Source organism: Phaseolus vulgaris, chromosome 1 (genome assembly GCF_000499845.2).
Source record: "Phaseolus vulgaris cultivar G19833 chromosome 1, P. vulgaris v2.0, whole genome shotgun sequence".
NCBI lineage: Eukaryota > Viridiplantae > Streptophyta > Magnoliopsida > Fabales > Fabaceae > Phaseolus > Phaseolus vulgaris.
The window spans coordinates 40,712,720-40,737,865 of record NC_023759.2 but is presented as its reverse complement, the minus strand read 5'-3'; the positions used below and the strand labels follow the sequence as shown (position 1 = coordinate 40,737,865).

The 25,146-nt window shown below is 32.9% G+C and overlaps 2 protein-coding genes and 1 long non-coding RNA gene across 4 annotated transcripts; 1 reads left to right on the top strand and 2 right to left on the bottom strand.

Moving 5' to 3' along the window:
• Positions 1 to 2,692: 2,692 nt before the first annotated feature.
• Positions 2,693 to 5,915, bottom strand: LOC137814255 (uncharacterized). Of its 2 annotated transcripts, XR_011081625.1 has the most exons (3): positions 5,244 to 5,904; positions 4,733 to 4,797; positions 2,693 to 3,464 (listed from the first exon to the last, which is right to left on the bottom strand). It is a non-coding gene; the product is annotated as an uncharacterized lncRNA (long non-coding RNA). The 2 variants fall into 2 exon arrangements; XR_011081624.1 differs by lacking the exon at positions 2,693 to 3,464 and having other exon boundaries at positions 4,522 to 4,797; positions 5,244 to 5,915.
• A 560-nt stretch (positions 5,916 to 6,475) lies between these two features.
• LOC137814254 (uncharacterized) lies at positions 6,476 to 7,942 on the top strand. The gene is made up of 3 exons (XM_068616879.1): positions 6,476 to 6,678; positions 7,193 to 7,245; positions 7,551 to 7,942. Exons 1-3 carry the CDS (start codon positions 6,588 to 6,590, stop codon positions 7,668 to 7,670), a joined length of 264 nt encoding a protein of 87 aa, XP_068472980.1. The 5' UTR covers positions 6,476 to 6,587; the 3' UTR covers positions 7,671 to 7,942.
• A 2,451-nt stretch (positions 7,943 to 10,393) lies between these two features.
• On the bottom strand, positions 10,394 to 17,505 carry LOC137814258 (histone acetyltransferase GCN5). Its single transcript, XM_068616884.1, has 13 exons — positions 16,794 to 17,505; positions 16,202 to 16,266; positions 15,117 to 15,197; positions 14,894 to 14,965; positions 14,049 to 14,217; positions 13,210 to 13,253; positions 12,935 to 13,034; positions 12,423 to 12,491; positions 12,225 to 12,273; positions 11,720 to 11,838; positions 11,424 to 11,517; positions 10,750 to 10,891; positions 10,394 to 10,668 (listed from the first exon to the last, which is right to left on the bottom strand). Exons 1-13 carry the CDS (start codon positions 17,343 to 17,345, stop codon positions 10,605 to 10,607), a joined length of 1,620 nt encoding a protein of 539 aa, XP_068472985.1. The 5' UTR covers positions 17,346 to 17,505; the 3' UTR covers positions 10,394 to 10,604.
• Positions 17,506 to 25,146: the final 7,641 nt, after the last annotated feature.

Here is a 25,146-nt window from a genome sequence, read left to right as displayed (position 1 = left end):
TCTCCTTGCTCTCTATTGTGCTGTGCCAACATGGTGAATTAATCATTTGTTGGAGGAAGGACACCATCTTCTATTAGAAGAGCAAGAAGTGAGTGGGACCAGCCACGTGGCACAGGGACCCATTGAGACATGGAAACTTAGGATTGCTGAGGCATAAAAAGAATAGGAAAATGCAATTGGAATGTATTTGATTTTTTGGTTATTCCCTTCCTCATTGTTTATTCCCCATGACCAAACGTCATTCCCAGACTTTGGGTTCTCATCTTTTTTTGTACCTTATTTTTTGAAATTCTCTGGACTTGTTGAAAATTATCATATCTGTTATATGGTATCAAGGGGAATTAATTTAACTCTAAAATGTTTCTGATTGTTGTTTGGGAACGGTTACATTTGGTGTTTTTGTTGTATCTATGACAGAAAACACTTGTTTGAAAGACTTTGGGTTGCTGTCACCAAGTTTTAAGAGTCAATCTCATCCTAAGACTATTGTGCCACTTGCTCGACGTGGTGGGATAGAAACTTGTTTCCTTGGCACAGTCACACGACCCAGATCAGTTTTGTCATCCCTTTCATCTTCACGACAAAGATGTCGTCTCTGTTGTATTTATTCTCCATTCTGAGATGGCTTCTGCCTCTACCGATGACCTTTTTGTTAATATGCATCCATAGCTGCATTTTGGACATTATGACTATTCTTCAGCAATTTGCTTCTGTCTTTCAAAATCCATAGGGTTTACCACCATTGAAGATACGCCCCTATTGTTACCCTTTCCATTATAAGACTGAAATTGAGAAGATTGTCTCTGAGTTGATGCAAGAAGGGCTAATTCAGCACAATACTAGTATATTTTTTTTCTTCATTGGACATACTTGTGAAGAAGAAAGATAGGTCGTAGTGATTTTGTACTAACTATCGTGCCTTAAATGTGGTGATCGTCGAAGATTGTTTTCCAATTCCGGCCGCCAACATTGTTAGATGAGCTTCATGGCGCCCACTATTTTTCAAGGTTTACCTGTGCTCTAAGTACCACCAGCTGTTAGTAAAGCCAAAGGAAAGGACCGTTATAGAACGACTTTTCGTACTCACCAAGGTCACTACGAATGACTTCTAAAGTTCGTGAAATCAAACGCCGTTTCCTCTTTCCAGACACTCACGAATCATATTTTTCAGGTTTTTCTTCGTCAATTCGTCCTTGTCTCTAACAATATCTTAGTCTATAACACCACTTGGTCTGATCATTTGTCACATTTGACTCAAGTGTTAGAGGTTTTGCAACAACACTAGTTACATGTCGAAGTTGATGAAATGTGTTGCAGTGGATCTTGTAATTGAATTCAGGAAACATTTTTTTTTATGTACAAGAATTTTGAAGCATTATAATACAGAGTCAAAGAGGAAATCCCAATTGTTTTGCTTTATTTATCCATCAGAAACTTTAGGTATCAATTATATCTTTACAGGATATTTGCATTAGGTGATATTAAGAATTATGATTATCTTATTAACACGTGCAAAAACTAAATCTGAGAAGGCAACATCAAGTTTTACTAACCATTATGATTATCTTATTTTACAACACCATTATGACTATTATCTTAATCACCAGTTTTTGCTGTAAGCGTGGAGGCTAAACACCAACTTCAGATTTTTATTTCATTTTTGGTTTTTAAATTTTAGTTTTACCAAAGCAATTGTTGAAGGCATTGTTTATCGAATCACAGAAGAATCCTAGCAATAACTGTATACCTTCTTTTCACAAAGTGTACTCTTTTCATTTATCACATGCTCAAATAAATATACTCTTTTTCTTTTAGGGTGTGTTTGGATTAGAGGCTCTTTTTTTTTTAGGGTGTGTTTGGATTAGAGGGTGTGGGGGAGTGGAAAGTTGAGGGTGAGTGGGAGTGGAAGTGTGAAAAAAGTTGAGGTTGTTTGGATTTGAGTATGTTAGAGTGGATGTGCTAAGAAAGTTTATTGGAAATTGTGAATGATGTGATAGTTGTGAGAGTATTTTAATATATTTTGAATAGTAAAATTTGTAAGATTACGATTTTACCCTTTATATAAAAAAAGAATAAAGAATGATTAATCCTATTTCATATTTTAGTTAATTATAATTTAAAATTAAAGTATAATTATATTATTTAACATTTTATTAATTAAGAATTATTTTTATTTAAGTTAATTTATTTACATAATTTTAATATTATAAATGATTTTATAAATTATGTTATGTTATATATATACAAATATATATAAAATTAATTTTAATAATAATTTCCATTATTATGAATAGCAAAATGAATATATTTTAAAAAGAAAATAGAAATTTAGAATATAACATGAATATTAAGTAGGTGTCAAAATATATAATATAAAGTCATTACATGAAGAACATAATAATGTTAATTAGAAAAAGAAAAGACATTCCCAGTAATAACATTTGAATCCTTCTTGTGGAGACCTTCAAACGGTTTTCTAGAAGACATATCTTATTCCATAATAATTTCATCTTTTTCATCAGCAACGTCTTCAATGCACCATTTGAAAAAATTACAGCCTAGAACCATGTCACTTCTAATCTGTTTTGAAGAAAACAATAAAATTGAACAATGAATAAGTTTAAAATAACATTCTTAAGTTTGTTTGAAACCTAATTGAATAAATTTTACCTTGTAGTTGGGACAACCCAAAATTTTTTTCCAATATTTTTTTGTGTTGTCACTATTCTCAAAACAGCAAATTGTCCACAATCACAAATAGGATCAACGAAGGCACTTGTGGTCCCAGTAGCATGGGTAAAAGTACCACGTTTTTGCACACTACAACCAGTACAGCTAGATGACGACGTGTTGTGATACGCAGACATTAATGACACTTAACCAGTGCTGTCGAAGTAATAAGATGGTAAAAAGTTGCATTAAAAACAATATGATTATGTAAATAAGTAGCATGAAAAGTAGCATAAAACCTTAACAATAACAATGTCAACGTCAAAAATAACAAACACAATTCATCAATGTTCAACATGAAACTTAGAAATAAAAATAACAATGACAATAACATAATAATAACACACTCAATGGCCTTGATGACGTCGAATGTCAGCCAAAGTAACCTCCATTCTGTCCATTCGGGTATTCATCTTTTCTATGCCGGACAAAATTTGATTTAACCATTCCCTTTGAGTGGGGTTTTCCTCCTCAGGTTGACCACCTTCATCATCTTGTGGTGGCAATTCATCCTCTTCATCATCTTCTTCGTTTGCACGTTGTGGTCTACCAAGTTGTCATATGTCATTGAACTGGAATATATTTAATTTTGTCATACTTTTTTTGCCAATGTAATGATTCCAGCCTAACATTGTTGCTTGTTCATTGGACAAGTCAAAGCCATACACGTGCAAGATCTTCGTTATCAAATTTGCATATGGGAGAGGCATCTTGTTATCCCGACATTTGATGATCTGTAGCATTATGTAATGAGGCCAATTCTGACTTTTTAAATTACTATAACATTTTTTATTAACATTTAATTCTAACACCAATAATTTATGTGAAATACAAATTAAAAAAAAAAACTCAAAATGATATTTCTACTTTAAAGTTTTACTGTTATTTTTAATTAATACAATATTTTTATAATGTTTTTTATTATAACATTAATAAATTATGTTTAATTAACAAAAATGAAAACCCTATCAAAATATTTTTAAATCTGTTTCATAAACAATTTATTTTGAAATAAATAATTACTTTCTACATTTATAATTAAAATATCAATTAAAAATAGCACTTCTAAAATATCAATTACTTTTTAAAAAACCTACAAATTACAAATTTCTATTTCCACTTGTAAAAATATTCATTTTAAATACATATATTTTTTTCTTATAACAATTAAATCTTATAACAAAAATTACAAAAATATTTTTTTAAATCTTTTCAACTAATAACATTAATAATTTATGTCCAATTTAAAAAAATATTAACCATAGAATACAAATATTCATTTAAAAAAATTATCTATTCTCTTATAAACAATTAAATTAAATGTTAAAAAAAAATTAACTTTGTATATTTATTATTAAAAATTCATATTTCTTATGTAATGTTTTTCTGACTTTTTAAATTAGTATATCATTTTTTTTATAACATTTAATTCTAACACCAATAATTAATGTGAAATACAAATTTTTAAAACATTTTTTTAATTATAACATTAATAAATTATGATAAATCTACAAAATTGAAAACCCTATAATTTTTTTTTTAAAATTTTGAATTTTATTCTGTCTAAATTAAATTTTGTAAATCTTTTTTATAAACAATTCAATTTTAAATAAATAATAACTTTGTACATTTCATACAAAAATTTAAAAATTCACTTGTCTTTAATCACCTAAACTTTAAAAAATTTTGTTTCCATTCTGAATATCATTCATTTCATACAAATAAATATTTTTTTTAAATCTTACAAAAATTATAACTATCTACAAAAATTAAAACACCCAATCAAATAATAACAATAATTTACTAACTCCTTAAAATAATTAACTAAACTAAAGTCTAAACAAATTATATTACAACCAACCAACAATAATTTAGTAACTCCTTAACATAATTAACTAAAATAAATTCTAAACAAATTATATTACAAAACCATAATCATCCAATCATAAATATAAAACAGAAATAAATAAAAAAATAACTTTACATAAAAAAAATTAAAAACCTGAAGATAAGCAACAACAGCAGCACAAGCAGCACAATAGGATGACTTAGGATGAAGAACACTGCCTGAAAATCACATAAAAAAAAATTCAGAAACATAGAATTCCAAAAAAATATAGAACATAATCGATTATGCTCTCAGTTATGCACAGAGGATGATCGATTATCCAGTGATAATCGATTATGTGTGTAGGCAAAAATACACCATAATCGATTATGACACACAATAATCAATTATGGCCCATTTTCAACACACCAGATAATCGATCCTGTAAACTTTTACAGATAATCGATTATGTGTGTAGGCAAAAATACACCATAATCGATTATGGAACACAATAATCGATTATGGCCCATTTTCAACACACCAGATAATCGATTATGCCTGTAAACTTTTACAGATAATCGATTATGTTCGTTGAAAAATCGATTATCTGCCCCATAATCGATTATCTGACTTGTTATAATTGAGGCATAATCGATTATGCACCATTCCAGACTTTAGCTCTCACCTCAGACGAACCCATATCAACCCAAATTAACGCAGATGAATCACAAGAACAACCCCAGGACGTGAGATGAACAAGGTATACTAACAGAAACGAAGATGGCTTATAGGAATCTCTCCAACCACACTACAATGCACTCTCAGATGGCTCGGTTGCTTTCGTTTTCTGTGAATGGAGGAATGAACTTCATGCTGTTATATAGCCACGCCCACCTACCTCACCCACTCACCCACCACTGCATTCACTCTCCATTCACTCTCCTTTCACAGATTCACACAGAGTCAAACGATTCCTGAGCCAAGTCAGGAATCTCATGGCTTCATGTGGCATGCATGCACAACACTGTTTCTTGATTCCAGCAAAAGTAAGGGTAACTTTGTAACTTGCTTCGGATGACTTGGCACTCCCTATCTACAGTGCAACTTTATCTTCTTCTTTGCGCAGATAAACAATTCGCTCAACTTTCTGCTCCCCTCCACACTCACCCGCAACCATGCATGGATCCAAACGGGGTGCTGTTGTGACATCCGTCGTCGCCAACAGTGGCACCTCTGAATCCAAACGAAGCCTTAGAGCAATGAAGTTTTAAGGACGGAGAGGTTGTACCATTTATATCCTGCCATGTTCAACTTTTGTCTTCACTTTATAATGATATTTACAACCTTACAAGAGTCTCACCAACGAAAGATTGCCAACAAAAATAGAATCCAAGAAACCCAACTATAATTGAAATTTGTTTCCTTCAAATTAAACATTGCTACAATAATTATTGGAAAATACTTAGATTTAAATGAAATTTATTATGAGTGGTAATGTTTCACATGTAAATACAGAAATTTTAAAAATTTAAGATGAATTGAAATTTTTATACTAGATGAAAATAAATTATGTGTATAAGAAGAAAGATTTCTAAATTTATTGTTTTACTGTTTTGAATTGAATATGTATTATATAAATTAATGCATAACGTGCTAAATTTTTGCGGTATTTTTTTATCAAAGAATGTTATTAACGAAAATAAATAAATATTTTTTTAATGACTAATTCCTAAAAATTTTAAGCGACTAAAAAATAATTATTTGAAAAATAACCGAAAACATTTTTAAGTTTTATTAAGTAATAATATCACGGGGGAGTGTTTCTTTCTAAATTAGAGTGTAAACTTAAAGTTTAGATTTTTCAAAACACATAATCCTAAACCCTAAAATGTATACTAAGTCCTCAAAATTCAATCTAAAATTCAGAATGTTAAAGCAAGCTGTGAATTATGTGAAGTTGTACATCATCGTATATTGCCTTTCCAATTGCACTTAAAACCCTAAGCCCAGAAATCAGACGCTGAGAAAAATGACGCAGAAGGCGAATCTTTTTAAGGGTAAAGCCAAGAAAAAATCAATTCCTCCCAATCGTCATGGGAAAGCCCCTGTTACTCGCAAAGGTTTTACTGTTTTCCACGTTTGTTTTTTTCGCTTCTAGTGTAACATCTTTTGCAATGTTGTTAAAATCGCGAGTTTACTCGCAAAGTCGTACGATTCAACGAGTTTGGAGGAGAAGGCGAGGCGACTCGGATCGCGCTTGCCGCCGTTCTCTGCCCTCTGCCAATTGCACTAGCTACCGCTCGCCGACCGCTGCTGCTCGCTCTCACTGCCACTGTTCTTCTCTGTTTGCTGCCTTGTTTTATAATGAATCTTGTTTTATAATGAATGAAGCGGTGAAGGCTTCATAATAGAAGGATTACCTAGGATAGTTTATTAGTTGTTTAATGCATTTTTATGAATTATCAACCTACTTTTAGTTGTGTATTTGAATATTATTTTTCATATACCAGTTATTCTTGCTCTTACATACGATAGTTGAGTTATGAATTTTTATTTTCTTTCCGATTCTTTTGCGATTTTCGAGTTTAATAACATTGATCTTTTGTAATAATCTCTTACCGTTTCTCTTCGCAGGAAAAAGATTCGTGAAGCCATCCAAGGTTACAAAGGAAATGGATGCTGATCGTGTAAGCCCCTTTAGCTCATCTCTAATTCCCACTCTCTATATTCCTTTTTGGTGTTCATAGTTCTGAGGACTTTATGGTTCTGAATGGTATGTTTTGTGCTTGGGGTGGGATGGTTGTTTAACTGCATATTAGGCTTCCTCGTAATTGCTTTTCATAACTTTTCAATGTTTCTAAATGATCATTAGAACGATTATAACACACTTTGATAGTTTTTGTGGACGGGCATTTGGCGTGTTTATCTTTTGGGAAATTGTTGGTAAATATTGAATTTCTTACTAAGTTGGGTTCAATTTGGGTTAAACCAGGAGGTTAGCAAATTCATTAATCAGTGCAATGAGATCAAAGCAGCGACTCTTGCAACAAAGGATGGTGGCCAACTAGGCATCATTAAGCATCCAGTAGAGCTACCAAGTGGTGCTAAATAAGCTGTTAATTATGAGTGAAACAGGTATTCTTGTCATAGCTGAATGTATCTTATGTATGGTGCATTGTCTTAGGGCCTTTTTAGTTATAAATTGTAAAATCAATTTTGATAGATTCACCTTGATAGAGTATTTTGGAGTGTATGTGAAATGCTGTCTTTTTTCCTTTCATTTGGTTGTTTTTTGCGAAATTGTAATGGTTGTTAATTTCATGTCTGGGGTAACTGAGGGAGTTTTACTTTTATCAATTCAACAAAGGTGATTGTTTCGACTTCCATTTAAACTAGAAAAAAAAAATCTTAATTGAATAATCGTTCCTGAATTTTTATTTTGCTCGGTAAAATATGAAATTATATTTTACTTCTTTACATCTATCAATTTGATAGAGGTAATTTGTTTGAGAAAAAGAGATGAGATGAATGAGATATTAAATATGAAGTGTATTTATTAATTCCATTGTTAAAACTATGTGTAAATTAGAAGAAAGAATAAACCAATTAATGTACAAGTAGTATCACCTTCAACACAAAGGAAGGAACTATGATGAAGAGGAGAAAAATTTAATAAAAATCTACAAAAGTCTAGAGTTTTAGTCAAATTATTGGATAAGTAATATTTATATTTTTTGCTAAAGAATCACAAAAGCCTGTCTTAAAAATAATATATATATATATATATATATATATATATATATGGCAAAATCTATACTTAAAACATGTTCGCATAAAAATGTACGTATTGGTTTGCCTAATCATATGCATAAAATATCAAAAGGAATTATCCATGTTCAAGATAGTTTTAAAAATTCTATTGTGACTATTCGAGGTCGGGTGATTTCTTGGTCCATTGCTGGTACTTATAGATTCAAAGTACACGAAGGGAAAAACCTTTTGTCGCTCATCGCTCAAACTACAGTAGGAAATGTTATTTAAACAGTATGGGATCAAGACATGCAACAATCAGAAATCATGATAAAAGAGTCTGGTTTCGGTAAAGATGCAGTATTAAGAACTATTCGTAAAAGCGGTATACTATTAAATTTTATGAGATGCAACTCCTATGCTACATAATAGAGATATATATATTAATTAGCAAAAGTCATTTTTATCATTTGTAAACAAATTGAATACCTTACACAGCTACCAGTCTTAAAAAACTTTTATAATTTTAATTGAATAAACTTGTACTTTTTTAAAGCAAAACATATATTTTACTTATTTAGAGTGATTGGTTGAAGTGACTTGTCAGAGAAAATGTGTAGTTAAAATTTACGTCCTCATTTTCTAGTGATGTTTAATCTTTAAAAATGGTCAAATACGGACCATTTTTTGTAATTAACTGTGGTACAATTTTAAATATTTTAATACATACCATATATCATGCTCATTTAAAAAACATAAAGTAAAATTGATTATAATCATAAAATCTGTTAGTATTTTTCCTCCCCATATCTCATTTTAATCCTCTTAAACCGAAAATTAGGACTGACAACAATCAGCCGGCTGCTTCTTCCTGCACCTCCATACCTTCTTGTGCCACCTCCATACATTTTTCTTATTCCAAAAATACCCTTTTCAATATTCCGGATTATATAATCCGGAAGTCATTTTTTAGATTCAAAATTAGCTTCCGGATTATGTAATCCGGAAGTCTTTTGTGATTAGCTTCCGGATTACATAATCCGGAAGTCTTTTCTATACATAAGATTAGCTTCCGGATTATGTAATCCGGAAGTCTTTTTTTCCGATGTGTTATTAGCTTTCGGATTGCATAATCCGGAAGTCTTTTCTAAATATGAAATTGACTTCCGAATTATGTAATCCGGAATTTATCCGGATTACATAATCCATAGGCTTATTATTTCAAATCCAAGGGGGTGAAAAAAAAAGGATAAAATGGTATTTTCATATTTAGTATGGGGTGGCACAAGAAGGTATGGAGGTGTAGGAAGAAAGAGTCCAATCAGCCCGATGGCTCACCGACATAGGCTAGTCCATCAAATTTATAGAGTTTAAATTAGTAATTCGTCCCCTTAAAAAAATTACTCATCATCACTTTTTTAATTTTAATTTTAATTTTTTATAATGATTTTATTTTGAATCTATTTAATTGATTATAGTCATTTATACAATTTTTTTAATAATAAAAATGTGAGAATGAACAATAAAATTTAACCAAACTTTAAATTTTTATTAAAGAAAGTTTAATGTTTAATAAAATAAAATAAATATCAATAATTCTTCAATAAATAAAATAATATATAAAAAATTAATATAATTTTTTTTATATAAAGTATTGATCACCACAAATTTTATTTTAAAAATATAAAATTCATTATTAAAAGTGTCAAAACTTAAAAAATGTTGTCTCACATGTGACCCATTGGATGAGAGTAGATTCAAAAAGTTAACTTATCCATAAATATTTTTTAATAATAAAAATAAATTTGTAAACTTACAATAAACCATATCACAAATTCACTCTATCATCTCTCATTCCAAACAACCTCACATCCTCACAAATTCACTTTACCCTCTCCACAAATCCCCTCCTCAATCCAAACACGGTATAAATGATAACAGAGTGACAGGTTTTGTCATTCCTAAATTCATATTTCCACTGTTTTAACATTTTTCTTTCTTTTTTCTGTCAATTTCTTTTCTCTCAGTTTCTTCTTCCTCTATCAAACCCACCATTGAACATATAACTGGAAAAACAAACAAGCATAATGTAAAAGAGTTGTTTCATTCTAATATTTACATTAGAACATTTAGGATCAGGGACCAGAATCTACTTTTCTAACAGTGATAAGGCATGCAGATACGATGGACAGCATTAGCTAGAATAACTATGAAACAACAAATTTGTTAGGGACTTAGGGAAGAATTAACCATAGTCAGAAACAAAAAGCTTCGTATGGTGTTCATTGAAGTGCTCCTACTGAATTTTGGAACCAGGCTGGAGACCCGCTTGTACTTTGCTTTGAAAGTGGGATTCTAACCTGCATTTGAAAATCATAAATGTAAGAAACGTGACTGGAAAGGAAAAGGGTAAAGCAGGAAGAGGAAGCGCGAGAACACGCCTTGTAGCACATTTGTAATAAATGGTTTCTGGAGAATTATAGGTGCGTGCATTCGCAAACATTCTTCTGACATCAGCAACAAACATCTCAAACGTTACATAATATAGCTCTGACTCCACCCTCTTGGACATTGTCTTCAAATCTGCTCTCAAAGAACCATTATATTAGACATAGACAATAAGACTTTCCAAGGTTATGTATTCACATATTTTGAATTTAACCAAACTAGTTCTGAACTAAACTTTTAAAGAAAATTAAACTAATCTTCTAGTTTAGTTTTTTAAATCTGAATTATCCTAAACTGAACTCCTTAAATTGAACTGAACTGTAACTAATAAGATTAAAATATGTTTTAAAATAAGATGTTTACTAAGAATAATTCAAACAAATTGAATAGTTCAAACAGTTAAAAAACAATTCAAAAAGTTCAAAGCACTTTCAGTTCACCCAAATTGTTACGCAGTTCAATTCAACCAAACCTCTTTTACACATGTAACAAACACACATATACAAACGTGACACATTCATGTGCGGGCAGGCGTGCCCGCAGAAGTGTGCAAAACATAAAGCTAGCTCCAGATAAAAAATAGCTGATGAGAGGAAATCATAAGAATGTGATTAATATAAGTAACAGGTAGTTAATATGAAATATTTAATATACAAATCCTTCTTACCCATTGGATCTTTGATGATGTCATAATAATCAGGAACATCCCGTGCATCAACTGGTTCCTTGAATGGCCAAGCGTCAGCATGATCATGCATTGACTGCTCAAAAAAGATAAATCCAATTATAAAAATTAATTTCTCAATCATGTAATTCTTCTGGTCTCATGCATATTTTGATTAGCCAAGAATAAGGATCTATTCATCAATACTCTTGTAAAAATTTCCGATGGAAATGAAATTATAACGAGTTAAATGAATGGAAATTAAAGTAAATGTAAAAATTAAAGTAAAAGTAATTTGCCTTTAGAAGTGATCGCATAAAACCAGACAAATGTTTTTGATTAGTGGTATTGTCAGTAGAGACATTTAGACTTCTGAATCGTGAATGACCCCACTGATCAGGAGTCCATCCAGCCTCCCCTGTCATTGCATTCAGTGAAACATTAATCAGGAAATTATCAAAGTATGCAAAAATAAATCATCTCACTCAGAAAGACATTATTGGTCAATTTTTCAACAACGTTCCGCTTGATAAACTAATCTATTAAGCCATATATGGACAATAAGGAGGGACACTGAACAGGGAGGGGAAAAACAATCAAAAGGTTAGGACCAAGCATAAGGTCTTGGACAGAAGGTAGACATCTCGTCATACCCCAATAAGTTAGCAAAATTTAAAAATGATATGAAAGGATTGACACAAAGCATGCTATCTTTAGAGACAGGTAATGCATAATTTTACACAAAGGTACCAAACAAAAATAATTCTTAGGTTATTAAATTCAGATTAAGAATTAAGTACTTACTCAAACCGGGGATGTCATCAATAATTTTTTTCGGAATGCCAGCTTCTTTCTGCACATCATATCAGCCAGGAGGGACAATAGTTAATATTCAGTCAATCAATGATTTTACTAATATACGAAAAGAGAAGAAAAATGTGTAACTTCAGCCAAAGAAAGGAATGATCCTCTCTAAAACAAAAGTCAAAAACGTGTTTGTACCTTCTGAAAATCAATTCCGGTATAGACTATGTGACAGTTTGACAGCTCTCTGATTTTTTCATCAATAGCCTACAATTATAACCAATAATGACATAACTCAACATGAATTGAAAAAATGTTAAAACTGAATGAGAAAAAGAATAGGCAGACAATCTCTACACAAGATAGCAACAAGGATAATGCATGCAATTACAAATAAGGTCCCATTCTATCATAGTTCTCGGCTGTAATTTTTTGACAGCCCCCTCCACTGCACGCACTTTAGCAGTGGGTGTGCGAACGAGGCTGAGAGAAAAGCCGATAACAAAAGGTGAAAAACAGATGTCTGTTTTACTATTAAAAAAAACTAAATTTAAGTGAAACAAAAAAAGACTTGTACTTTTAATTGAGAAATATTTTAGAAGTTTTAACAAGAACTTCCACTAGTACATCTTATAACATGCTAATCTTAAAGAGTATCTCAAATAGTGTAAAGAAAAACTAATAAAAGTAGCAAAAAGAAATTATCTTACCTGCCTTTGACGACGGATCATAGTTGACAAATCAGTGTAAGGGAGCTTTGGATCTATCTTGCATTCCATGAGAATTCCTCCGTCATAATCCTTTATATAACTGAAATAACAATTGTATAAAATGAATCATCATAGATAGTATACAACATATAAAAATAATGAATGATGAAATTATCATCTAATGGGATATAAGAAATAGAATGTTATTAAATCCTCAAAGTAAAACATTAAAATGAATGACCCTTTCCACACAAGTATATCAAGTACAATCATACCCTTGCCATCGATCTTTCTCCAAGTGAATCTCTTTTGTAAATCCCTGAAAACAGAAACAAACATCATGATATCCAGAACAGAATCCAGTTAATTCAACACAGTCATTTTTTATCAGTTTAATGACAACATCACCAATTCAGAGCCAGGTTTTAAAACATTGCTTGGGAGATAAGACTTTAAAATGGATTTGGGGACTTAGTCATATATGTTCTATCCTAAATGAGAGGTTGGATTCACATAAAGGGAACTTATAAAATACAGTATAATGCCAGCTGGTGATGTTTCAGATGTATGATGTATGTCTTCTTCCTGAACCACACCAACTAGGACTATCTATAAAATCTCCCTTGTCAGACAGTAAGATTTTTTACCTAAATTATGCATTTTTTTAATTGATACCGATACCAAAATAATACATTCCCAAACTATGCTCCTATAGCCATGAAAAACTTTTTTCTGTATAACAACACATGGCTGCACCATCCCTATTGGCACCATCCAAGTGGGATTCAGTGCCCGAGTGGCACAATCCACATTGGACCTACACATTAGAAATATGTCTAGTACTATATTTTTTTCCTGCATTAAACTGGCACAATCCATGTGGCAAAGAGAATAATGATTAGGGAAATTATTTGAAAAGAGCATTATTTTTTGTATTAAGTTGAAAAATTGCAATTAAGATAAAAAATAGTTAAAGCGTGTTCTCAAACCCAATAAATTTGTTTTCAGAAAGTAAAATATTTCTCTCAGACTCTTGCTATGGGCCATGACTTAATACATAAAAGGAAGAAATATCGATCCAGATAATAAGGAACTTAAATGTAAATAATCAAACCTGTTTGATAAAATAGCCAACAGCATTGTTGTCAGCATATGTGAGAAAATGTGTCAGCCCATCCACATCACGTGCATACTGTTTTAAGTGATTCATCAATCTGGTACCATAACCCTTTACTTGCTCATCAGCTGTAATTGCACAAAAGGCTATCTCACCAAACCTCTGGCTGTCAATCATAATGAACAATAGTATTAACAAATAAAATCATAGATTAGCCTGGCATGTAAAGCTTTGAGGGAAGAGGGGCGAGCATGAGAAAGACTTTGAATACAAGTAGGAAAGAGAGCAAATCTATGATATTTTCTATAGAAGTATCAGTAGGGTTAATCCCATATGATCCACTTACATGGACTTAGAGAATCCTTATTATCATATGCAACCAAAGTAGCAATTTGCATTACACAATGCAAACAATAAAAGCAGACAATAGCAAAATCATATCAAAATATTGTGATGCTAGTCAGACAATAGTTCATTCTTTTTTTATTAGCTAATCTTTGGTAGTAACCATTGTAAAACAGTTCTCAGACATTAAAATAGGAACAATAACAAAATAATGTCATAATAACTTGAAAAAGATTAAACTGAATGAAAGAAAATATTTTTTATTGAATTGATTCTTTGAAACAGTACATCAGACTATATACAGAGAACTGTAACCTAACACAGTAATTACAAAGACATCTCTAGAATCTTCTAACAGCACACTTGTAATTAATTACAATATCCTATTATAATTTATCAACTATATTTTCTCCTTAATCAACAAAATATATAAATTTGAGACAAAAAATAGACTTACAGAACCTTGAAAAAAAAGAGTAACAAAGACAAATTGTTACCTAGCATATGGGCGATATGTAATGCCTCCAACAACGTGATTTCGCCTGATAACCATTACAGACTTGTGGCTCCTACAAATTTACCATAAAGGATTTATGATTTTAAAGAAAAGAGGAAATAAAACTTAGTTAAAAAAAAACTGAACATACCTGCAATCTAAAAATAAAAAATTTGTATAAGAAATATCTCAATATATATCAAACAACAGATTGCTAACATTACCTATCCATGACAAGCCGGACAATGTACTCCTTGGGCATATTGGGAAGTTGTCTAGCAAATATATTCTTCAATCCAATCAACCTAAGGCACAAATAACAAAAGCAAGAATGGAATCATTATCATTAATGATCAATTGATAATCTTGCTAAAATTAAATTTTCCAAGGTTCTAATCCAAATAAAATTGCCAACAGAATCTCATTTAGCTGGTTCCAACGGTAGTGTATAATGTATATGCGGGTAGATGTAATGGGAAGGGACCGGTGAGAGGTGTCATGGCATAATATGTTTTCAATTTTACATATTAAACATATGGCTTTGGAGTTAATTCTATACTTGAAAAACCTAAAGTAATCGTTAGGTTATATCAATGTTAATGATTATTTTGTCTACTAACTCCATAAACACAAATAAACAAATTTTATTGAAAGAAATATACCCAGGTCTATTTTTCCAACTTAGACAAATGTATGGTACCAAAGTTTTATTTTAATATATCTTAACTTCTACAGTAAACATTCATTTCAATTTTTTATCCTTAAGTGTGGTTGTTTGGTTTGCGGTTTTAGAGGGCTCAAAACATGAGTTCATACCCTCCCAAACAAACAATGGAAAAGGAACAACATTGGTGGATTGAGAAAAAAAATTGGTTGCATTCAACTAAACTGTAACCCAAAGACACTCTTAAGATAAACACATGGCATCACATAGTCTTGTATTTATTAATTAGCATCAAATGGCCCCTCAATGTCAATGAAGAATGTCAAAGTAGTCCTTGAATTTCTATTGAACTGGTCTTTCAAAGGAGTAAAGTCTACTGAAATGATCTTTCAATTGACGTAATATGTATGTACCGCGTGCATGTAAAACTTGTTCTAAAATAAGTATTACTTAATATCTTACATTATTTTATTTTAAATTATTTGCCATCTCAAAACTAATTTTTTTTAATTTATTGTTATATTTTTATTAAATAAAATGACATGTTAGATAGTATAACAGTACAAATGTGTGATATACGCTAATAATGATTTTAGTGACATAGGCAGGGCGGCACAATGATAAAGGGAAAAGAAAATCACATACCAGACCATATGCTCATCAACACCATCGTTTGAATGGCATACGAATTTAAGCCTTCCCGCTTCCTCCTGACAGATAATCAATAAACATGGCCAAAACCATGAACACCTATCACCTCAAACAGTTTTTTTTAACAATTTATTCATCAAAATATAAACCAATGAAAATGCCCCAAATGATTACTCTAAATGTAAACAATGAAAATGCCCCAAATGTAAAAAATCATCACATTACATTGAACCAAATAATTATAACCATTGAAATGCGAGTAAATATTCATATACAGCAGGTACAGGGGCCAAATGAACGAATGATTGAACCTAAACAATATTTAATTTTATGGCTTAAAGCCACTTCTAGTTGCTCATAATTTCGTCAATGGACAATTTTGATCCCTACAAATATGAGATCCTAAGAAAGGGAAATTCACTCTATCAAATTCATTCTAGTTCTCTTGTATTTTTCTCAAATGGATCAAATCTACAATTAAATTTTGATATGGACCGAAATTTCGCATTCACAAAAGTATGGAACCGAAAGTGGATTTAAGCCTAATTTTCTTCATGAAATGAATGAACGAGATAAAGGGGTATACCTCCTTCTTGAGACTCTCTTCCCGAGCTGTGTAAGCCCCACTCGTTTGCAAATTATCAGTAAAAATCTTAGTCGGGTCCTCCTTAACCACAATGCCAGGGACGGATCCAACGGCCTCGGCGGCACCGGCTCCGGCGCTTACGGGGTCTTTTGCGCCGTCGGAGTTCTCAATTTTGACGGTGGAGTTATCAGTCTTGAGCTTTGAATTGCGGGGAGCGGAGGGAGGATTACCGAGTCTGGAGGCGGTGAAGGTGCGCATGGAGGAATCGTTGTCGTAGTCGTCCTCGTCATCGTCGACGACGGCGTCCTCGGAGTCGTCGTCTGAGTCGGAGTCGGCGCCTCGGGCGGAGATGCTCTCCAGGTCGTCATTGGAGGTGAGGGCGCCGTCGCGCGTGTCGGCGGAGAAGGAGGAGGGCGGGAAGGGAGGCACGTGGTCCTCAGACGCGCGCTTGCGCTTGTGGATGGAGGATGTGGCGGAGGCTGAGGCGGAGTGCGAAGGAGAAGGGGACTGGGAACTGCGGGAACGAAGGGGTCCTCCGCCGTGAGACTCCATGTTAGGGTTTGTCCTTTCGCCCGGAATCCGAAAATTGGAGTTTGTATTAAGGGATTAATCGACTTTGTTTGCTCTGCAGTGCCAAAGTTGCTACTTCGTCTCTACCAAGTGAGTTTTCTCGTTATTTTGATAGTTGATTTTCTATGATGAAGTAAGAAAACAATTAATTAATTTTATTTTTTTAATAAATTAAAAAGTAATTATTTATTTAATCAAATAAGCAATTAAATATTTTTTCTTTATTTAAAAATAATTAAATGATTTTTTTATCACATAGCTTCCAAGTCGAACAACAATTCTTCTGCACCTCCATACTTTCTTATGTCACCTTCCTACTAAATCTAAAAATAATTTTTTATCTTTTTTGTGTCCCACTCATACATAATTTAGAAAATATTTTTGAATCTATAAGTGTTCTTTAGATTTATAAATTTCAGAAGTCTTTTCTTAGATTTGAGAGAAACCAATGAATTTAAGAGAAGCCTATAAATTTCACAAGCTAATCTCATGTAAAAAAAGATTTTTGGATTATCTAATAATCACCCATTTGAAAAAAAAAATTGGATTACATGATCCACAAGTTAATCTCATATCCAGAAAAGCTTCTGGATATGTAATCCGAAACCTAATCACGCATCTGAAAGAAAGACTTCCAGATTACATAATCCGACATATTTATAAAAGATTTCTGAATTATGTAATCCAGAAACTAATCACAAAAGGATTTCAAATTAATCTAATTATAAATATAAAAATGATCTTCTTGTAATCCAAAATATTAAAAAAAAAATTAGAATATAAAAATTTATGAAGATGGCACAACAACATGTGAAAGTGAAAGTGCAAGAAGAAATAGTCCACTAGTGTTAATCTCTCTCTAAGGTCCACTGTGTTCACCTAATTGCAGTTTGGGTATTTCTTATTTTTCGTTCTGCCACTAACGTTTTTTCTTCACACACCAACCTCAGGATTGTAGATTAAGTAGCTACATATCATATTACTTTTTCTCTTACTTTATTTCAAATTTATCATAAATATAATTCCTATTAAAATTAATTTACCCAATGGATCTTCTGTCACAACAAGTTTCTCTAGAACAACAAAATCTTCCATCATTGGTCATTCATAATGTTTTTTATATTCCAGACTTTAGTTTTACCTTTTGTCCATTTCTAAACTTATCTTTAACCTTTGTTATAAACTCATTTTTCCTGGTGATTTTCGTATAATACAGGATGTACAATCATTGAGATGATTGGTTTGGCTCAACTTAAACAAGGTCTCTACCACATCATAATCAACGAGGCATACCAACCTTTACCTAATGTGCATCTTTTGTTAATTCATCCAGAACAAGTCTCATCCCGAAATATAATATTTGATATTTCAGATTAGGATATTTGTTTGAATAATATCTCAATATTTTACATCAACAATTTTCTTTTATTTTAAAAAATTTCTATGAACATGGTGATGCTTATCATTTGGCTAAATAATAAAAAAATGTCTTATTTTTCTAGTAAAAATAGAATTTCTAATTTTTTTTATTTACTCCACATGGACATTTAAGACCCTTCTCCAAAGCATCTATTCATGATGATAACAAATTTCTAATAATTGTTTATGACTATAACAATATATTTGGATTGGTAGAAGTATAATTTAATGTTCAAAATTGTGTTCCTGTAGTTGAAATTCAATTTTAAACCAAGGTTAAATGTATTCGATGTGAGAGTGGCTAAAAAAAAAATTAAAAGCTTTTTTATTCTTCCAAATGTATTTTCCATCAAACAAGTTGTGTTTCCACCCTCCAATAAAATGTCCGAATTGAATGAAAACATCAACACATTTAAAGCGTTACAAGAGCACTCTTATTTCAATCACATATATCAACTCATTTATGATCTTATGCCATTAAACATTGTTTATATCTCATCAATCATGTTCCATCCCTTTCATACAAGAGCACCATATAAACTATTAGAAAAACATCTTCCATAGTTTTCCATGCTTAGATTTTGTTGTTGTTTATCTTATGCCTCCACACACAAATTAAGACCATTTTTTCTCAATGTTCAAGAAGTGGTGTTTTCTTAGGTTTTCAAACTGACACAAAAATTTGGATTTAAACGGTTCTCGAACGGGGTTGAGACTCAGAAAATTATTGAGATCACTCTTCTCCTTCCTCGATCAGTCGGTCGTATTGTACTTCAACTTTCCTCCTTGCAAGCTCCTTCCTCCTCTCTACTCGTTTCACCTATCGGTCTTCTCGTAACCCATACTCGAATGGTACCTACAGAAGGTGTTGGGTTCAATGTGTCAAAGTTCAAGAGGGGGGTGAATTGACTTTTTAAAAGTTTCGCGCATAATCAGATTGTATCACAGTACACAGAAAATAAATCGATTTATTTGGAAATGAACAGATTTATTTTGACACTGTTTATGTTTGAAAACGTTTATATCAACCAAGTTATTCGTGAGATTATGCAGATTAATTTGCAAGCCACACACACTGATATTAGAGAGAAAACAATGAACAGCAAAAACAGTAACCTTCAATTTTTAAGCAAGTGATAAAGGTTCAATTATTAACTTATCAATCAATTGGGTAACCTATCACAAACAAGCTGTTCCAGTTGTAATTAACAGTTCATATAACTTCTTAACAGAACCAAACTGATTTTCCAGAAAATAAGAACAGTATGAACAAGCCCAGAAAGAACAGATTTATTTTTAATTGAACAAATTCAATTTCTGGCAGATTAACAGATAAGCGAGAATTTGAGTGCAGGGATGAAGAGAGATGAACACACAACATTATACTGGTTCACTCAACTGAGCTACATCCAGTCTCACATAATCCAAGGTGAAATCCACTAAACAAAATGTATCAAACACACTTACACAGCCACTGTTCTTGAACCCTATAAGAAACTTGGCACACTTGTTGAAAAACCCTATTTCAGCACACACACTCTTCAAGAAACCCTATCAAGAAGAGTTTACAACCACACTTTTACAAGAAAAGAAATATGAAACGAATACACCGGAAGCAAAAATCTGCCTTAAACCAGTAGAACAGATTGCTCAAACAGTAGCAGCACCTCTCACCAAGCTTTAGAACAAAACAAGAACAAGCACACTTTTGATTTTTGAAATCTTTCAAGAACACATGCTAATTCTCTGTAAATCCTCAATTATCTGATGTAAAACTTTTTTTCTCAAATGTATAATGTATGATCGATGTTTAAACGCAGGAACAAGTTTTCTTTTTATAGAAAAACAACTTATAACAGATTTTCAAAAAACAGTTAAAGTTGTTATAAAAAGAACAGATTGAAAATAAAATGAACAAATTTATTTTTAAAAGCAGTTAGAGAATTTGTTATGTGAAGGAGACTCAGTCAACCATTCTGGTGCAGGGACAAAACGAAACACCGTTTAAGATAAGCATTGCACCAGACTAAAAAGAATCTATTCATTTACAGATGAACAAATTTATTTTTCAAAACGATAACAGAAAAGACTTAACTATTGAAACACAGTCGTTTTGAAAGAGAAAAGACTTAGTCAAAATACTTGATGCACAAAATCTGATTTTCACAAGACTTAGCCAAAACATCAGTTTAAAAAAAAGAATCTGTTTATTTGGAAAAGAACAGATTTATTTTAATGCAGTAAAGGTGTTTTTTGCAAAACATGTGAAAAACAGTTTCAGAAAATTTATGCTTGCTCTTATCACATGGTCAAGGGTTAAGAGGTGAGTTACCCAGCAAAAAGCCTACTCTTAAGCAACCTCTAACCTATACCTAAGACATTCTTAAAGCAAATACAACTATACATGAAATGTACACAAATGACTTCATCAAACACATGTCTTGAAGGGGCAGCAACCATCTTCAACAGAAGGCACTCCGACGCTCAAGTCAGTAAAGGTATTCGACACTCGATTGTCAGAGCATTGTATATGATGACGTAGCTGGATCTTGAAATGTGTGTTATTTATGTTATTTTAGTGGGTCTTTCTTATTGGGCCAGATTAGAGAGTTGGACCATGTTTAAGGATACATTACCTAGCTCTTGATCACGGATCAACTTCACTAACTCTGCTTAAGCGTAATTGGATTGATGTGGGTCATGATATCAGTCGACCTAGTGATGGGGACAGAGACATGTGATCAGTCGTTCGACCTTCACCAATACACTTGCCCCCAGGCTCGAGGATGATTAATCTGAAGAGTCTTTGAGAGTAATGTGACAGTCGGGCTTCCCGAGGAATGACGTGACAATTGGGTTGATGTAACGTCTGATGGCGCGTGAAAGAATGACGTGACATGCATTAATGAGGGGGTTTTTTGCGCCAATCAACGAGAACCGTTGGATCGAGGGAGATCTAACGGTTGAGATGGTTGTGACGCTTCATCTCCCGAGACCCTCAACGGCTATAAATAGTGGTCCCAACAGTTCCAAGACACTACACTACTGTTCTGATCTTTGCTCCGACACCCAAACACTCCTTGTCCTCCTAAGTTGCTCTCTTCATCTCTTAAAAGGTTAGTTATGTCTTCTTTATCTCGTCCTACCTCTTCTTCTTTGGCTCCCCTCCTCCTCGTCCCTTGTGTCCTTCGTCTTCTTCGTCCCTTTCATCTTCTGTTTCAACTCCTCCACGATCGAGCCTTTGTCGGTCGGTGTTATCCACATGTTGCACCCTATGGAGAATGTGGCTAGGGGGGACGACCCGGGAGGTGTCGTCGATCGGTCGGGTTCCCCTATGCAAGTCATCTCCCCTTCAGAGCTTGACTGGGTGGATCCTAAGGTGACTAGGATCACTTCTGCCTTTAGGACCAAGACCTTTGTTTTAGATTTTTTGGAAAAGGTTCTGATTTTGAAAGAAGATGCTAGTCTTGATTTTCTTATCGTTGAACCTTGCTTGCCGACTGAGACCATATGTCTGGGTCGATCTCCCATCGAGCCACCTTTCTTCTATATGTATTCCTGTTTATTCACAAACTTACATGTTTCCTTCCCCTTTGATAACTTTACGATGGGTATCCTTCAGGCGCTTAACGTGGCTCCTTCACAACTTCACCTGAATACTTGGACGTCCATTTAGGCCTTCCGCCTTATATGTGACGTTTTTTTGCCTATATCCTACCCATCATCTTTTCTAAGCTTTTATACCTCCCACCCGTCCAAGCCTGTGATCTGGAATTGTTGATTAGCCGGGCAGGTAACGTTTTGTTAAGCTCATACACCACTTCATACAAAAACTTCAAAAAAAAAAAATTAAGGTTTTCATCCGATCAGAAGGCATGCCGTATTTCTTTGATGAAGCCGATCGGTCAAGGTTTCCTATGTTTTGGACTATGAAGCCTCTAAAGTTTAAGAAATGACCTCGTCCGAACTCGACTTCCGAGGAGAAAGAGATTTTCTCTCTCTTTCATAAGCTGCTAAGAAAATTTCCTACCCGGAAGTTGTTGACCGTGTACGCGTTGTCACACTGTTGTGCGACCTTTAAGGGTATGCTAGTTTTCTTTAAACTCGGTCGGATATCAAGTCTTCAACTAACGCTTTTCTTCTTATTGATTAAGAAATCATGAACAAAGAAGTTCCTAGGTCCAACGACCTGATCGATGCCTTCAAGGAGAGGGCTACACAAAGGAAAGGTCGTCTGAGCGTGGAGGGTTTGGCTGCTGGTAATAAAAGAAAAGAGTCATTCATTAAAAAAAATAAAAATACAAGTATATTGTCTAATAATGAATGCTAATGTCTGCTCGCGACATTTGAAATAGAGTACATACTAATACTTTATCCAAAAAAAAGAGTTCCATTTAGCAACTTCTGAATAAAATCAGAATACATTTTATTATAGGCTGCACAAAAAATTATTGAACTTCAGAGTTCCCAAAAAGGTCTTAAAAGATTGAAAAGGGTCCATTGAGAAACCCATTATCATAATAGATTTGAACACTTGCCCCGAATTGACTTCAAGATCATAATTGTTCTAAATGAGAGATAGGAGAGAACAAAACTCAATAGAAGCATCTCTAATAAGTTCACTAATTATGTTTTTTGTTGGAAGATCTTTTTGTATGTGTTGTCTGGAAAGAGGAGGACTCAATGATTATTCGTTCACCGAAACCAAAAGTTAAAATTTTGGTAGATAGGGATCCTATAAAAACTTCTTTTAAGGAATGGGCAAAACCTGGTCATTTCTCAAGAACAATGGCTAAGGACCAGATACTACTACTGGGATCTAGAACCTACATGTTGACGCTCATGATTTTGATAGCCATACTAATGATTTAGAGGAGATTTTCCGAAAAGTTTTTAGTGCCCATTTCGACCAACTCTATCATCTTTCTTTGGTTGGATACTCACATCAGGCCTAGTGCTCAGCTGGTTTGGCCAATAGTGGGTCAAGAAATATTGAATGGTGATGTAGGGGGAGGGTTCCGAGGAATACAAATAACCTCGGTTTTTTTTCAGATTTGGAGAGCATATGGAATAACTAATGAATTACAACTCTATTGTACTGCAATTGGTTCATTGGTCTTTGCAGCCTTAATGCTTTTTGCTGGTTGGTTTCATTATCACAAAGTTGCTCCAAAATTGGCTTGGTTCCAATATGTAGAATCTATCTTGGAAATGATCTTAAATTTGAAATTAGCAACAACAATTGACACGTATTCTTTAATGGATTTAGTACTCGAATCTTAGGAATAAGAGATACCACATTACTGTTCATTCCAGGGAGAACCCAATTTTGTTTAAAAAACTGTTGAAAGCATTGCAAACATCTGTCCCAATAATTTCTCAGCAAGAATGATAGAGAACACCACAAAAACTATCAGGACCAGGAGCACTATTACCATTAAGCTTAAAAACAACAACCAAAAAATTAGGACATTTAATCAACATTATATTCTCCTCATAAGAAACCAACTCAGGAATATAAGTACCAATAAAATATTTCATATTACTTGTATCTTGAACATTAGAAATAGACTCAACATCAAGATTTTTATAAAAGTCTAAAATATGATCCTAAATGAGTTTAGGATCCTCAATAACCTCATTATCAAGTCGTAGACGATGAATCTCACTAGAACTATTTCTCCTATTGACCACAACATGAAAAAAAAAGTAGTATTCCGATCTTCATCTTTAAACCATAGCATCTTAGCCTTTTCTTTCCAAAACAAATATTGACAATGAAGAGCATGATCAATTTCCTCCTTAATAATCCTTTCTTGACAGAGAAGCCCATCAATATCAAGCAAACTAGCAGTCTCTAAGGTTTGTTGAATACCAAGGAGGATACCCTGCTTAATAAGAATTGCATTGTGAACATTACCAAAAGAATTTTTATTCTAGTCTTGGAGCTCAATTTTCAACTTTTTTAACTTATGTTGCAAAATAAACATAGGACAACCAACAACCTTATTAGCCCAAGAATCATGAATAAGCTTCATACATGTAGTGTCCTGAAGCCACATAGAAAAGAAATGAAAATTGCTAACCTTCCTTAATAATCACTAACAAGACTAGCAAGAATAGGAGAATAGTCAGAACAATTTTTAACAAGAACCTGATAAGTACAAGAATCTCATTCATCCAGACACACTCCATTACATAAAGCCCTATCCATTCTTTTATGAATTCTATGCAATCCTCTCCTTCCATTACACCAAGTATATCAAGGTCCAGTAAAAGGCATACAAGAAAGATCATTAGTATTAATTCAATCAAGGAATTCATTACAAGAAACTTGATTAGGAGCCACCCCCTTTACAGTCAT